The 17,452-nt window shown below is 36.1% G+C and overlaps 2 protein-coding genes across 3 annotated transcripts in view; one reads left to right on the top strand and one right to left on the bottom strand.

Annotated features, from left to right (window-relative positions):
- The window catches only part of LOC136828660 (protein spaetzle 5-like), a 395,065-nt gene that overhangs the window by 155,780 nt on the left and 221,833 nt on the right, over positions 1-17,452 (bottom strand). The window lies entirely within an intron of this gene.
- Positions 1-17,452, top strand: part of LOC136829031 (uncharacterized) — a 55,728-nt gene that overhangs the window by 26,339 nt on the left and 11,937 nt on the right. The window contains exon 4 of the mRNA XM_067087418.1: positions 6,966-7,163. Coding sequence (XP_066943519.1) covers positions 6,966-7,163 — 198 coding nt within the window. The remainder of the gene's footprint in view (positions 1-6,965; positions 7,164-17,452) is intronic.

Here is a 17,452-nt window from a genome sequence, read left to right as displayed (position 1 = left end):
GCTTATAAGCTTACACATCCACGAACACGAATATATAAACAATCCTTAATATGTTGTGCAGGAGTATGATTACAATGAGTTCTCAGCTTTTTGTTACTAGTGAGGCACAACAGGATTCGCCCTGCCGGGGCAATATATACAGTACATAGCAAGGGAATAAGAACTCCAAGCTTTTGATTTATTTCTTCTTGATTGATCAACCCTGAAAGTCAGCGCCAATTCATTTACGTATAAGTCAAGAAAGTTCGATAATTGCCTTATTTTAAACAATGATCCGAGATCTTTGAAGAAATGCTCTGATATTATTTTCACTATTAATAATATACACACATACACACATATATATACACATACATACATACACACACACACACACATATATATATTATATATACATATATATATATATATATATATATATATATATATATATATATATATATATATATCTACTGTGTGCGTCTGTGTCACATACGCTAACCAGGAAGATCGAGTAATGTTTGTTCCTAAGGATGATGGAAGAATGGAAACGGTTGATCCGTACGTACTGGGTGTTAGTTATAATGGATGGTGGCAGGATGAGAGGTGTCATTTATGTGAAGAGAGAAAAGTAGGAATGTCTGTGCAAAATATCAGGAAGAGACTTAAAGCGTCTTTGAAAGCCAAGGTTGGTTGGAATCAACTCTCCTTTATGGTAAAGGAAGTGAATTATGGATATTGAATGCAAATGATAAAAAATAAGATTTAAGTTATAAGATAAACGTTTTGTATATATAGCATATGTATAAAAAAGGACTGAAAAGGTAAGACATATGGAGTAATATGGGAAAAAATATATATAAGTATACACATTTATTTATATATATATATATATATATATATATATATATATATATATATATATATATATATATATATATATATACTATATATACATACATTGTTACGAATGTCCTTTTGCCAGTTTGTTTTATGCTTTTCTGTGTTAATAGTTAAATATAAATTGGAGTAATTTGCAAAAGAAATACAAGATGTTTTGTAAAGTAACTGACATTTCCCACGCCTTGCCCTTTCCAATAATGACAACCCAGGTGTCAAATGAGCAGGTAATTAAGGCCCCTGCACCAATGTCATTTTAATGTCCTGTAAGAAGGATTTTAGAAGGAAATCCCTTTGAGTTCTAAACTCAAGGCAGTGTGAACGTCCCCAAGTAATTAAGGCAGCACATTAAAGAAAATCCCTTTGAGACTTCACACCCTCTACATATTGTTGGGCAATCCCCAGCCAATCTTGTCACGAGAGCCCTCTGAGGAAATCCCCCCCCCCATCAGCTACCTGCCATGCCATTAAGGATCACTACCTTGACCTGACCCTACACCAGCATCTCTGCCTCATGACCTCGACTCTCAAGTCTCATCCTCTCACTACTGTCCTCTCTCTCCCTGGAACCTTTAATCAGCTGACTTTCAACAACCTTTCCAGGTACCTGCAAGGATTACTGGCTTATCCAAGATGAGGACAATAGATAACCCTATTAAGAGGAACTGTCAAAACACGACCACCGTTGGTGCCATTTGCAGTATACATACGAGCTCCGAGGGACCCTCTAGGAGCAAGTGTATCTTACAACGCCTACCTGTCGAGAAGATTGTCCGAACAGGAGCTCTGATTGAGTCCTCACTAGACCTCCCTCTGATGCTGTCAATCAGATAGTGTCCTCTCTCACCACCTCACCCTCTGAGCGCTGATGCCTCTGTAGACTACCAGCGCCCCTCTACTTCATCTACTCCCTCTATGGTGGGGGACTGTACGTGACGCAGCTTCCACTGACGTCCTGCGATGGGATCCCAGCTCTGATCACCTTCACGTCTTAACCATGGACTAAGGTCATGTGATTGGAAGTTGTTTAAGTTGTTTGCTTGGCCTCACCATTTTGTTTTTACCTGATTTTCCCATCTGTTCTCCTATTTCCATAGCATAGCCCTCTGCGTTTTCTCCCTCAGAGACTCGTGATTTTGACTGTGGTGTCTGAATTTCGATATTGGAATATTAGCGTTAATTCCACATTCGCTTTGACTACAAGTGTTAATATACAGTAAATTAGCGACACCAGTGTCTTGCTATCTGCTTATGTACTCTAAGTTAACTGTCATTCAAGTCCCTTCATTTATTTCAACCTCCCTGCTCTTGCAGATCCGTGTTGTGAGTACCTGTTGTGTGGAATTACCTGTAGGTCAACAGTGCCATCTTCCTGCAAACTACAGGTGCCATATCTGGTCAAGATACCCGGAATCCCAGTGTGGTCCTGCCTCGCTTGCTTGTACCTCATCCTATACATTCTAAGGATCCTCTCCCATACTTGTGATGTGTATTAGCCTAAGAAGGCACAGTTATAATGCTTGCACATTTGTGTGGCACTTTGCTTAGAGATTGTAATCTTAGTACAGTAATTTGAATAGTGCCACAGAGCTCCATTGATAGCTCCTGTTAATATTTTCTCTTCTGATTCTTTAGTGAATTATACTTTTAAGTGGACAATCCAAGTTTGCCTTGAACCCTTATTCTTACGGTAATTTGAGTATAATCACTATTACATATTCTGTTCAACAGAGCGTAGCTTCCTTAATAGTCAGTTGCCGTTATCTAGGTCATAATTAGAGCCATCCCTTATTCCCCACGGCTGTGCAAACGTGACTATATATATATATATATATATATATATATATATATATATATATATATATATATATATATATATATATATATATATATATATATGTGTGTGTGTGTGTGTGTGTGTGTGTGTGTGCACTTGAGTAAGTAGGAATTTGGGTACATGTTTGCGACATACGATCTCTTGCGATGTTTAGGAAATCTCGTAGGTAGAAGAAAGTGACCTGGATGTCTTATAATTCAGCATTGTTCGGACACCAACCTTTGGATTTTGAAGGGTCATCAACATGTGTCAGGGTGGAGCTTTCCATCACTGTTCTAGATAGAGTTTTCAAGACACCTTGGGTCCGGTTTTAATCAGATTTCTAGGTGTATTAAACGGAAGTGTGTATTAGTTTGTGTGTTGTAGAAACCGCTAAGTGCAAAGGGCTCTTGTGAAGATTTATTAATTCCTTTTTGAAAAATCAGAGTAGTTAGACGACTTGGAAACCTCGGGAATTGGGATTCTCTTTTTGCTGAAAGAGTGAGTATTTAACTTTGAAATTACCAACCTTTACAAATGTTAACACACAAAGAGAGAGTATGACTGATGTAGATTGTAGAGATAGGTATACCAATGGGGATACATAGTAAATACAGCATTATCTGGGGTGAAATGCAGGGCAGTTGGTACTTCGGAGCTTAGAGGAGAATTTCTTGGGCTTGCATTTTTATCTGGGGAGGCAACCGTGCTTGCTGAGTGATGGTTAATCTTTCTGAACTGGTGATTTAGTAAAGGGTGATTACTGGGTGTCCGGTATTTTACTGACGTCTTCGACGTTAATTATATATTTGTGAGTTTTTAGTTGAAATGTGTTTAATGTTCCGAGTTGGCGGTCGCTGGGATTCGATGCATGGGGAAAAAGTGAGTTTTTTCTTTTTGATTTTTAATTTTTGTTGGTTAAAATTTTATTTTCTCTCTTCAGTCTTTCGTTTTTCTCTTATGGAATTATTATGGGGTGGAATAGGTTATTCATATGGGCTGACTTTATTAAGTTTTTTTTTTTTTTTTTTTTTTTTTTTAATCCAGTTATTCTTAGTTGTGTGGTGTAGGGTGCAATGAGTGGTTTGCCTACTTAGCGAATCACCTGGGTCTCTGCTTGGATACAGAGGAGCGGAGTCTTTGTTGCAGAATCAGCAAATATTGCATGGAGACAAAATGTCGGGGATATTGAGTGGAGAATTTTCCTTCGGAGATTTTTTTCCCTTTATTTTTTTTCTCTTGTGTGGGTTCTTGTGAGTTACCCTTGAAATTTTATGTGACATAGTACTCAGGTGTTTGCGTGCAGGTATAAGAAGCGATTTGCTCCCCTGGAGTTGTGAATAATTAAGGTTAAGGGGATAGCAATTTGATTTTTTTTTGTTCGGTTTTTGTTTTGTGTTAGAACATATTGTGCAAGTTTTAATGTTATATGTGGTTATGGTTGAGAATGGTTTTTACAGGGGTGTGGAGTAGTTCCTGTTCACATAGAAACCAGAAAGGGAAATTATTTTAAATGGCTGTCAGGGACACAGACAATAAAACATTGATTCATAGGGTAACAACGTTTGTGGCACCAATTCAGCCCTTTGCAGAGTTGGTGAATGGGGTTTTGGGACAGCTGTTTGAGATTTTTATTGAGAATATTCAAAGTCACTTGAATACAAAGAAAATCACAGATGAGACATGCCTTTAATGAGGCACAAGGATTTCTTGCTTTAGATGTGAGAGACATTGGAAAATGCTGTCGTAGCTTTGGATTTAAGAAATGCCGGACTTGGGATGACCTGAAGGTTTTTCTAAGAACTGCGTATGGAGCAGATGAATGTGGTGATTTGGTCTGAGAGCATTCTATAACATCTGGAGTTCTATGGTAGAGTATAGCTCGCAGTTATTTGATGCAGCTTCGGATTTAGTGGAGAAATTGAAAGGCTAGGGCTGGGTACGGGGCAATTCTATATCGTGAGAGAATTTTCAGATGTAGTTGCATTTCTTCCTGTTTTTGAATGAGGTTCCAGATGCCACTGTGAGCAGTTTTGATGGTCTGATAGAGCCTACATCTGATGAATCATTTATTTTCGCCCAAAACAAGAAGCACATGTTGAAATGCCCGACGGTAGATAGCACATTTTTCAACTGGGGGCCAAAAACTATGATGGGGGCTCATAGGAACTTTCTGCAGGGAGACTCAGGTTTTGCTTCCGGTAGTTTTTTGGTAAGTGGAGAGTGATAGAAGATCTACAGATCAAACACCACAGTTTTCATTGCTTCAGTTGTAATAAGCAGGGTCACTCGAAGAAGTTTTGCGAAGTTAAATACTGTGGTGGGTGTAGGAGTTCTACTTGGCAGTTCTGTCCATCGCTCAAAAAGAGTAATGTAGGCCAGTAGCTCAGAATTTTGTGAGTAGCAATAAGAAAGCTCCTCAGGAGGGATATTCAAAGAAGTCTAAAAATAGACAGAATTTTTAGAGGGTGGATCAACCAAAAGGGAAAGGATAAATTGTTCAGGTCATATAGGGCTTTTGGGAGATAAAGGGGAACCGAAGCTGGTGGTGAAGGGAGCGGTAACTGGGTCTAATCTTTTGATTTTTGTAGATATGGGTGCATCAGTCAGTTTAGTGAACTATGATTTTTATCAATCGATGTTTTCCCAGTATCATCTAAGGCATTCAGAGGAGAAAGTGTGTGATGCCCAAGCTCATAAACTGGATGTTGTAGGTGTGGCAGATGTCTGTTTTTTGCTGTGGAACCAGTTAATAAGGGAACCAGTTTTGGTGGTGAGAGAAGTTAACTTGGGTAATAAAGTTTTATTGGGGCATCCAGCAAGTACTAGGAACGGTATTTCTATATGCCCTAGTACACAAGGTATAATGGTTGGTGAAACTGGAGGTTTTATCCTGTATGTTGGTGCTGAGGAAATGGAGGGGAATATATCTGTTATGGGGATAATGAGGAAATAAGTGGGAATAATGAGCAAAATGTGGGAGATAATCAACCACAGGAAGAAAGTGAGCCTAATGGTGAGGGAGGAGGATATATAAAGGTGTTTAAATGGAGGATGTAATTTTAGAACCAGGTATGGTTGGGTTAGTGAAAGTTCAGGTGAGAGATATAAAAGTGGATTAACAGGTGTGTGTGGTGGAAGGCACTGAGAACTTAAATGAGTGGTTAGTACAGTTTCAATAAATAAGGTATTAAATAAAGGGGTTACATGGGTAGAATTGTTAAACTGTAATAATTCAGTTAGGAGGTATCAGAGGAATACTTATGTTGTAGACTGGAAGAATGGAGAGGAAACAATCTGTGGCATTTATAGGGGAGCAAAATGGGTTTTCGGAGGCTGAAATAGAGATTAGAAGGGAGAGTTTTTAGAATCATTTGGGCTAGGCAGACTATAAGGAATGCATAGAGGGGTTAGGTAAGGTGTTGGATGAATACTCAGATGTTATTGCTCTGAAAGGAGATAAATTGGGGCCAATGCATGTGTTAGTGCATCAGGTGCATTTAGAGAGGGGGACAAAGCCTATCTATGTCCCCTCATATAGGATACCTTTTCAGATTAGGAAGTAGGTGGAACAATAGGTTAATAAGTGGGAGGAGGAATGTATAATTAGGCCTAGCTCGTCACCATTTAATTTTCCGTTGTTGGCGGTACCTAACAAGGATGGTTCAATCCATGAGTGTTGGATTTTAGAAAATTAAATGTGATGACTATTCCAGACAGGTATCTGGTGGCGTTTGCCAGATTTATTTGTGGAAATTGGAGGTAGGAATATTTATTCATCAACTGACCTCATGCAAGGGTTTTTGCAAATGCCACTGCGTGAAGAGAGTGGAAAGTTGACAGCATTTTCAATTCCCAAGAGACATTGTGAATTGACAAGGATGCCTTTTGGTCTGTCGGGTAGTCCTATTACTTTTATGAGGCTAGTGAATAAAGTCTTGCACGGGATGTTGGGGAAAAATGTGTTTGTTTAAGTGGATGATATATTAATTGCTACAGATTCTAAAGAGGAACATTTAGAAGTGCTTAAGGAAATCCTCAGGCGGTTTAGGATGGCAGGTCTGAAAGTTAAACTAGCCAAGTGTGATTTTTTGAAGAGGAATATTGTATATTTAGGACATTAGTTCGAAAGACGGCGTTCAAGTGAATGACGGGACAGTCAAAGCGATTGCAAATTTTCCTACACCAAAAAGTACAAAAATTGTTCGCTCGTTCATGGGAATAGCCGGGTTTTTCTGTAGGTTCGTGAAAGGGTATTCTACATTGCCAGCATTATTGAGAGATGATGTACAGTTTTCATGGTGTGATGTTCAGAAGGTAGCGGATGCTCTTGGTAGGAATTTTTTGGACACGGAGGATGAGCATGTGTGTAATGCAATGGGCGAGAGTATGGACTGGGATATTAGTTTGGTGGAGAAGAAACAAGATGAAGATGAGGTTTTGGCAGATGCAAAGGCATTTCTTAGAGGTGAATTAGTGAGAGGGTTATAGACTGCCTTATTCAGTTTTGGAGTTAGAGGGTAATTTATTGGCAAGGAAAATAAAATATAAGTTGAGGAGTAGTAAGGATAAGGGGGATACAACACAGATTGTGGTACCAAAGGAGCAGATTCCAGTGGTTTTGGAGATTACATACTGTAAATTTGGTAGTCAACATTTGGGGATTGAGAAGGTGTACCAGAAGTTACGTGATAATTTTTTCTGGAAAAATATGTTTTCTTCAGTAGAGAGATTTGTGAAAGAATCTTCTGTGTAATTCATGTAAACCGGCGAGGGTTACATCATGTAAACTGGGGTCTTTTCCTATCCCTAGTAGGCCTTTTCAGAGGGTTCATATGGATTTGTTAACAAACTTTTGTGAGTCAGAGTATGGTCATAAGCATTTGTTGGTGGTCTTTGGTGAGTTAATAAGGTTCGTGTGAAAGAGACTATAGCGAATGATTTTTTTTTTTTTTTAACAGATTGGCCCATGGCAAAGACAACCAATATCCTTACCTAGCCCAGGCTGAGGAAAGAGAAACATATGAGGAAGGAAAAAGGGTTTACTCCCGAAGAAAGTGTCTTAAAAGATGGAAACATACAATAGAAAGGGACAAGTTCAACTCTTGACATTACATGAACGAACTGATTTTTACAAGTTAAATGTGGGAGGAGCTCTCTTACTCTGCTGATCAGAACAGTGGCTGAAATATACAAGTGAAAATGAAACAAAAACTGAGCAGCCATCTTGCAGTCAAACATACGAGAATTGATAGATATACAGCTATCAGCTCAAAGTAGAGAAACATGGCCTGATCTCTTCAGGACAGTTAGAAGTAACCCGCGAACGCTAATTGTTGATAGAAGTAAGATTCAATTACATTTTGATGAAAAGAATAACAAAACTGGATAGGAGAGGTGAAAGAGATGTATGTAAAAGCTGTATCTTAGAAGTAATAACATAAAGTACTGAAATCGTGAAAACATAACTCCCTTCCTGCTTCCTTGATGAAGGTAATAATTGTTGAGGAGCTTACGCTTCAATGCTACTTTGCGACGGTTTGTTCTAGTACCATATCATTTAGAAGTTTCATATAACTTATAACCTATTTGACCCAGTATATTTCCACGTAAAGAATCCTGTTATCTACTGGAAAATACTCTTGCTTATTAATTTATGCACATTCATTTTTTTTATATTTTTTAATTAAAAACCCCAGGAATGTTTCACAAGAGTTTCACATGACGCCAAATTTTACCCGTAATTCTTTTATCAACTATATTTTCTTGTCGGTGTGAATTACATATAATTCAATACTTCTAACATCAAAAGGTCAAAAAGTAAAATTCTTTTAAAAATGACTATCTTGAAAAGAAATTACTATTTTGAAAAGAAAGATATATAAAGCATTGGCTAAAAGTCTGCTTCCGTATACCATTCGATAAAAATGTCTATTATTGCAGGGTTTATCGCAAACTAACTTGACTGTTCACGTCTTAAGAGCCTTAAGTACGGAGTAACCACTTTAGTAATATTATAAAATTTCTTAATTCTTCTTTTTCAAAATCATAAACGTTCCTTTGCAAAATTTAAAACTTGAGGCACCAAACGGTCTTCATTTTCGAGTCAAACATCCAGTTAATTTCAGATACACCTATAAAGTGAACATAAAGGAAGGAAAATTTCTACTTTTGTCAGTTCGAACGCAGATTTTCAAATCTCAAAATTCTTTCTAAAATCAGGGTCTTCCTTATTTCCCGCGCAATCAAAACAAATGCAACTGGGCCTTATTTTTTTCCTGTCCTCATTTCTAATCAACTTCATAGACCTCATATATTCTAACTCATAATGTAAACAGAAAAATCACATGGTCAACTGCATACTGTTTCCTTCATAAAATCGAGAACAAGACTAACACAAGTTTCATTAGAGGAAGCCTCTGTGTTTGTAATGGTATCTGTGTGTGTGTGTGTGTGTGTGTGTGTGTGTGTGTGTGTGTGTGTATGGACGTGTGTCATCCAGCGGATGTCCACCACGAAGTGATCCGTGTAGGGAGGCTGACAGCTTATCCCACACGAGGTAATGGATGATTCGCCAATAATCTGCCCTACTTCATGCTTCTTATTTTCTCTCCACTCTCGCCACGTCAATTTGTTTATTTCTTCAATAAATATGACTTTCTCTGTTTCCTCCCCAACATTAAACGAGTATTTCATCCTGAATTAAGATGGAGAGCGATCCTCATAACAAGATATATTTAATATTTTATTAAACAATTTTACTGTTACAGACTACAGCAGACTGCGTAAGTGGTTGTGTGTGGGTCTGAAATATTACAAAGCTCATTAACATGAACCAAGAAAAACGAGGATGATTACAATTCAACGGTACCCCAAATCTGTTTATTTAAATATACATGGGAATAAAGTAGCATATAAACTAAAGTTCTGTTGCCTACATACACAATGCTGTAATTATAGACGTACCAAGAATATTATATAATACATGGCGTTTAGGTGAACAAAAGGACTTCTACTTAGTTTAAACACTGAAATTCAGTTCGTTCCATGGACTACAAATTCAATTCATTTTCAACAAAAATTCAAAGGAGCAAAAAGTAGAAGTGAAAAATATTAAATTGAAAGAAAAAGGGAATCCTAATGAAGTCACATTATTTAAGAAATAAAAATATCACCCATAAAACAGGTTAGAATTTTATGGGAACACTAATAGTGCAGGGCTAAAAAGTATAATAAAACACATTTCTTTGTCGCTTATTTAAGTATGAACTGCAAAAACAATATAAAACAAACAATGAGTAAATGCTTTTTATGCCTTAAAAGGAATTTTATATGCAATGCATCCATATATCACAACAAGCTATTCTCTCTTTCTCTTTCTCTCTCTCTCTCTCTCTCTTTCTCGATCTTTTATCTATATATATATATATATATATATATATATATATATATATATATATATATATATATATATATATATATATATATATACATATATACATACATACATATACACACACATATATGTATACATACTAAGTGTAACAAAGGAACTACATATATACATACACACACTCATTATATATTTATTAGATATACGCATATGCCCGTGCACACATAGGAATACATAAATACTAGACCACTTATATGGTTTAACATACAACTCACTATACCTCAGAAGTAACCTGCAATACATCAATCATACTCAATATAAACAATCATAAATATAAGCAAATTACTACAGATGCAGAAAATTTGATAACTATACACAGAACAACACTGCCAACAAATAAGTGTTCCATCTCTGCTACTTTTTTGTTTTTATTTTCGGAAAAGAGCAATGTCCACTGGTAACAAATGGGCTACACATTAAGCGCGCGCAGAGTCAATAATAGTTCCTGTGTATTGTGGTAAGATGGCAGCATGTTGTAAGAGAAAGGAGTGATTACATCCTCCTCTCTGAGTCTCGGGGCATACTTGGAGACACGGCGGAAATCCCTGACTTATTATGGTAATACGCCACGACAGCCAACCGCTTTTCTCTCGCGGGCCAAATCTGTAGCCTCTTAGTATTTGATGTCTACTGCTTGTTTATTCTGTTGTATACCATTTATATTTCTGATATTTATATATATAAAAAAACAGACTATAATACAATTATTGGTTATTTTTTCTAACGCCTTCTTTTGCCGTAGTGAAAAAGGCTCTCTCTCTCTCTCTCTCTCTCTTTCTCTTTCTCTCCAACTACTTGAAGTTTCTGGATATAACACCAAAATAAGCAAAAGCAAAATTACTGATAAGTTTCAGCCACAGCTGCTGAGCATTTTCTCTGTTTTATCGGTTTTTCTTTGATCTATAAAACATCATAAGTATATTTGTGTTCGAATCCAGTGAGTAAAACATAAAGGTTAAATTTCTAAAAGAGAAATATGCGGAACGCATTTAGTCAATTGATCATTCTGAAAAATTCTGTACATGATTTTGGTTGCCAGTAAGCACTATCGCTACTTCCATACAATCAAAGTAAATAGTAGTTCACTTCTGCCAGGACGACCCTTGGCACGATCTCAAGATCCCTGAAAAGGAATCTGGAAAAACTAGATGTCGAAGTAGCTCCAGGACTCATGCAGGAAAGTGTGCTACTAGAAACAGCTCACATAGTGAGAAAAGTGATGGACTTCTAAGGAGGTAGGATGGAACCCGAAACCCCACACTATAAAAGCCACCCAGTCGAATAGGAAGGCTGTGATAGAACAAAAGAAAAATAATAATAATAATAATACTTTTTTTCCAATATGAATTCATATCAAATATTTTTAAAAATGGTGCCAAGAGGCTACAATTCTGATTTATTAAACAAACAAATTTACAGGAAAAAAAAAACAGTTATCGCAACCGAAGTGGGAATGTATCTTTCCAATAAACATAAAAGTCTTTAAAAAAAGGTCATACAACTAGACCTAAAAAGCACCCGTAAACAGGCTCAGTAAAAACTATCATTCTCCATCAATAAAATAAACATACAATCATTCCATATATATAAAGAAGAAACAGTTTAACATATCAGTGGAGTATTCTAAGCCATTCATCACGAAGTGTAAGTAATAAAGGCGCATCACTGTCTTTTAGCAATCGTATCAAAACATTATTTGATCTCTCCAATCTCTGTTTTAAACTAAATACTACATGACGCCGGATAACATCAAGTTTCTTGTGAGTAATTATACCATAGCACAGTGAGGAACAATAGATGGTCGTACAAAAAGTTCTGAATAATTCAACTTTACTTTTATCGTCACAGAAATTACATTTTCTTATAAGCATATTCCCTCTTACACAGAGCTTCCGACTGTTGTTCAATATCATCATTGCTCTTATTGTTGCTTGTAATTGTGTGGCCCAGATACGAGAATGAATTTACAAGTTGTAAGAAGTCATTTTGCAATGAAATCCTTGGGTGTTCCTATAATTTGTTGTTACAAGAAGGAATCAACATGCACCCAGTTTTGCTGGTGTTGTATAATATATCTTGTTCTATGGGGAAGTCTCCATAAATTATCAAATTATTAAACGCAACATCCAGGATGTGACATCCTATTCCGGAACCAGCCAGTCGAATATTCAGGTCGTCTACATAAATGTTGTTAATATGGTAGGGTGACAGAATGCCTCCCGTCTCGAGCTATTACTGCTACCGAAGGAGACAGAAAATTGAACATCCCATTGAACAACAAAATTTTGAAAGTTAAACCAACAGGCAAGTAACCTGACGTAATGTTCCGGTAACTTTCGGCACAACAATTGATGAAATAGCTTCCAATAGTGTACCCGTTCAAATGCTGCGATGGCATCTTAAAAGCAGAAAAATACAGGTGTGTTTTGTACATGGTAATAATTGATAACATTTTTTAAAGCATAAACATATTTCTGCGACTAGATTTGGTTTAAACCCAAACTGATACTCACTTGTATATAAAAATTCCTTATATTTGTTAATATTACTAATTCTAGCATTTTAGAATGTATCTACCAATTACGATTGGCCTATAGTTGTTTGTAACTGCGGGGTCTTTGGTTACATTGTTTAAAAGCTGGACTATTATAACTTTCATAACAGAAGCAGGCAATGAACTAAAAAAGAGGCATATCAACATGGGCAAATAGTCTAGCGGTCTTTACTGATAGACAAAGAATGAGCAGTTTTTTTCACCATATCTAGAGTAATATTATATTTAAGTCACTATCGCTTATTTCAGAGTTTCTTTCTACAGTACTTCTAGTAATGCTATCGTGAATGATATTCAAAACAGATGGGAAATGCTTTTTCCACAATAGGAGTATTTGTTCAGAACCTACGGCTTCTTCAATTTTATGGGGGACATTAGTGCATTTCTTTTTAGTCAATAATTTAACGTTTGACTAAAAACGTTTCATACTCTTAGAGACTAAACTCTAACCAAGTGCTCTCGCTCTTAACTGCTACTCATGCTCTCGACACCATTTAAGCGCATATGCAGTGTCCAGGTCCATTCTCTCGAAGACCCAATTATCCTCATGGAAAGGAATACGTCACGAGCAATGTCATGGGCCTCAAGAACGAAATCCACTAGCGGATCCGGGGGGGGCCCACACCTGGGCACGTGTCCCCCCCAATGAAAAATAATGACAAAATAATAATATCGAAGATTTATATAATAATAACATACATAAGAAATATAAAAGTGGGAAAAAATAAAAATATATAAATAAAAATAAAATTCAGTATATATATTATATATATATTATATTATTTATATATATATATATATATATATATATATATATATATATATATATATGTATGTATGTATATGTGCCCAATAGTTCTTTTCCAGTGGTCACTACAGTAGTACACAGTTCATCATATCTGCCATGTATATAGAGTTTTTGATCAACGGGATGACAGCATTGATTACAACAAAAGAGAACGTGCATGTCAATATTAACATTTGAGAGCCTTAACTTCAAAATACTAAAAAACATTTCCGTCAGAACTTCGATACCAAAATCCCAGTTAACCCTCTCTAACTTCTTTTACTGACAGCAGCATTCTTTTAGGGATTTGATCAACGTAGATAGTCGTGGTAAGTGGTAAATATCAGATTGTATGGAATATTCAATATGGCAATTAGCTACAGATTGGTCCCTCAGTTAATATGCAGTGGTCAATCCACGTTCTAGTCAAAGAACCAAGGTTAACGTGAGTGGAAGAATCAGCTGGCAGATTGCAAACTTCAGTCAATACCATATCATGATAGGCACAAAGCGAGACCAATTCTTCATAAAAATTTGTATTAAGGGCAGAGTTAAGTCACCAAGAATGCAAATATTCTCGTGTTAAGTAACAGCAAGATTAACTTGGAGGAATACTACATACTATATTGTGTATTTGTAATAGATACAAGGACCTAACTTTTCCATTGCGTTATACTTTTTTGATACGCCCATTGCTACGACGATTGACCCCAAATGCAGAAAACTTAACAAGGCCCTTCCATCATAGGTTAGGGTGAGGTAACCCTTAACTACTCAGCGCTTCCATACGATAACGAGGAGGGGTCTATTCCAACTCTTCTAAAACGTACCAAATTATATATATATATATATATATATATATATATATATATATATATATATATATATATATATATATATATATATATATATACTATATATCTTAATTCTCGATTTCACACTTTTTGTCAATAAAAACCCTAAGATGCAAATAGAATATGAATTAATTCTGACGTCCGTAGCAGGATATATTAATACTCTTCCATTTTAATCTAAGGCTTTGTTTTGACAAATGTTTCTAAAAGGTGTGAAGAAATCGAGAATTTAAAGGGCCGCTGTGCTTATTACAATTACATACGTATCTGGTAAGAAGTGACCTGTAGATTCAACACACACACACACACACATATATATATAAATAAATGTATATATATATATATATATATATATATATATATATATATATATATATATATATATATATATATATATATATATATATATATACACACACACTGTATGAGCAGTAATATCCATGGAATGTATTCTTTTTTAGTAACCATGTTGTTAAAGTTAATCTTACACCAGCCCCTAGTGCGTAGGTTCGAATCCTACCTTGGGGATTGGAGTCTCTTTATTTCACTCCCCATCTAAGTTCAAAGCTCATGGAGAGTGTAAGATGTATAGGGAAATCGAAAGCTTAACAAGGTCGCTGTGGCGATTACAATACCTAGTTAAAAACGTGACCAATAAATCATATATATATATATATATGTGTGTTCAAATAGTGACCAGCCTCCTCCTCCTCTCCCCTCTCTCTCTCTCTCTCTCTCTCTCTCTCTCTCTCTCTCTCTCTCTCTCTCTCTCTCTCTCTCTCTCTCTCTATATATATATATATATATATATATATTACATATATATATACATACTATATATATATATATATATATATATATATATATGTATATATATATACATATACATATACACTTACATGCACGCTAAATTGTAAAAGTGATTCTCTCCGCCATAAAGCTATCGCAAATCATGGTGGATGAATGGGGTTACATGGCATAATAACAGGCGAACCTGAACGGCTTCCATTCAAGAACGGGAGGATTAAGGCGATATCACAACCTTGAACAATGGGGTGCCGACAAAGCCCTACGCCCTATCAGTCTTCGGCGATGCAAAACTGTCGCCTTCCCCGTGATTGATAGCCACACAGGGTACAACGCCATCTATTGCCTGATAAGTGCACTACATCTCAAAATCAATCAGAGAGGAGAAGGGATCGGGTTTTTAATTCCACACCAATTCATCTTTACAGACGGACATATTATACATAGGAAAAACAAAATAAATGAACAAATGCTCTCTTTAAGAAACACCAAATTGAAAACGAAAATACAATTCATTTTTGGCTTATTTTCAAAGCAATAATTTCTACTTTACCGAAATAAACAAAATGTTTTCACATCACAGTTATCTGTTAGGCACTAATGTTTTTTTACATAACACATCAAGACTACTTGCTCTCTGACAGTATTTAAAGCTGGATTTTGAGAGAGAGAGAGAGAGAGAGAGAGAGAGAGAGAGAGAGAGAGAGAGAGAGAGAGAGAACTAAGACTCATTTGCTAAGAGATTTAGAAGCCGTTTGCTAAAGTAATTCACTATATTAAAAGTGGAAAAAATTTTTTATACTCTTCTCTCATAATAACATTCAGACACTCCACACATCTTCATTAGAACCGTAAAATTATAAATTAAAAATAAAAGGGATATCGACAAATGGCGTCCAAAAATCATTACTTAAAACAATGGGACTTGAAAACAACTTTCTCTCTAAAAACTCTAGATAGAGAATGGACAAGTCTCATACTGGGGCAGTATGAGATACAGCGGGGATTGAGATTTGGTAATGCAGAGAATAAAAGGACAATGGGTCGTTCCACTGGTGAAGACGTATCGATATGGACAAATTCCCTCAAAACCACAATTCCTCTACTAATTTCAAGAGGGCGAGTACGTAACTGTTAGACAGTGAAGTGGGTGAATTGTAGTTAAGTCACAGCTAGTGTAGATAATGGGTGTGGCTAAAAATGCGACGGGTAACACTTCTGGAGCACTCCATGCCTCCAAAGCCGCGTAACGAAAAAGGATTCTGCGAAATTCGGCCACACATGTCTTCCCTCTGCTTTATTTTCCATAAACCTCCACACACCCCAAGCCTCCCGTATGACAATTCTCATCCAAGTAGGTCTCATCTTCCAGCTCTTCTGGTGCCCGCAGTAGCTCAGCTGACACTATGAGGTATTAATTCTACCAGGCGCTCTGAGAACACCTTCATCCCCCTTTCATCACAATCTCATCTACATATGAAACTCCTGTAATTTCCTTTATGTTATCATTTCTATCTTGCCATATGAATTTTAATATTCTTTTTAAAAATATATTCTAATATCAACAAATCTTTAATCATGGTTTCATTCTTATACCAACATTCTAGTCAGTATAGTAATACAGATCGTACTAGACTTGAATATAATCTTACTTTTGTATTAAATTTCAGTTTAACTGGTTTTCTGATTGTATTCAGCCAGCCCATTATTTCATTTACCCATTTTAATCTTTCACTAAATTTCAACTCAAGAGAACTGCACAGGATGATATTGTCCTTAAATGTTTGAAAGATTCAATACTAACCCATTCTCCATCTAACCTTATTTTATCCCTCTGACCACAATCTATGGTCATTACTTTTGTTTTTATATTCATCTGGAGTCCTATTTCTTTCAGTATATGAAGCATTCTATTAAGTTTTGCTGATTAAGCCAGCATCATATGGGTGTTGTAAGTCCCCCAAGTTTTTATCATTACCCCCATCTACATCTTATCTTCCATGAGAAGGGCAAACAGGCAAGGTGAAATAACATGCACTTGTAGAATCCAACTATTTACAGCAAACTCAGACTCCAACATTAACTTTACATTTACTTCGTTAAAGGGACAATTTCAATTAATATCATATATCTAAATAACTTCCATCAATATTACACATCTTCCTGGAATATCGTTGCGACGTAAGACCTTCTATATAATTAGTACAAATGCCTTCTCGAAATTGGCAAAAGCGCTCAGAAGGGGATTTGTAAATTTCATTAATTGCTACACAATGTGCCCTAATACAAATATTTATTTTGT

This window comes from Macrobrachium rosenbergii, chromosome 43 (genome assembly GCF_040412425.1).
Source record: "Macrobrachium rosenbergii isolate ZJJX-2024 chromosome 43, ASM4041242v1, whole genome shotgun sequence".
Classification (NCBI taxonomy): domain Eukaryota; kingdom Metazoa; phylum Arthropoda; class Malacostraca; order Decapoda; family Palaemonidae; genus Macrobrachium; species Macrobrachium rosenbergii.
The sequence above is the reverse complement of the archived record's forward strand: the minus strand, read 5'-3'. Positions and strand labels throughout refer to the sequence as shown.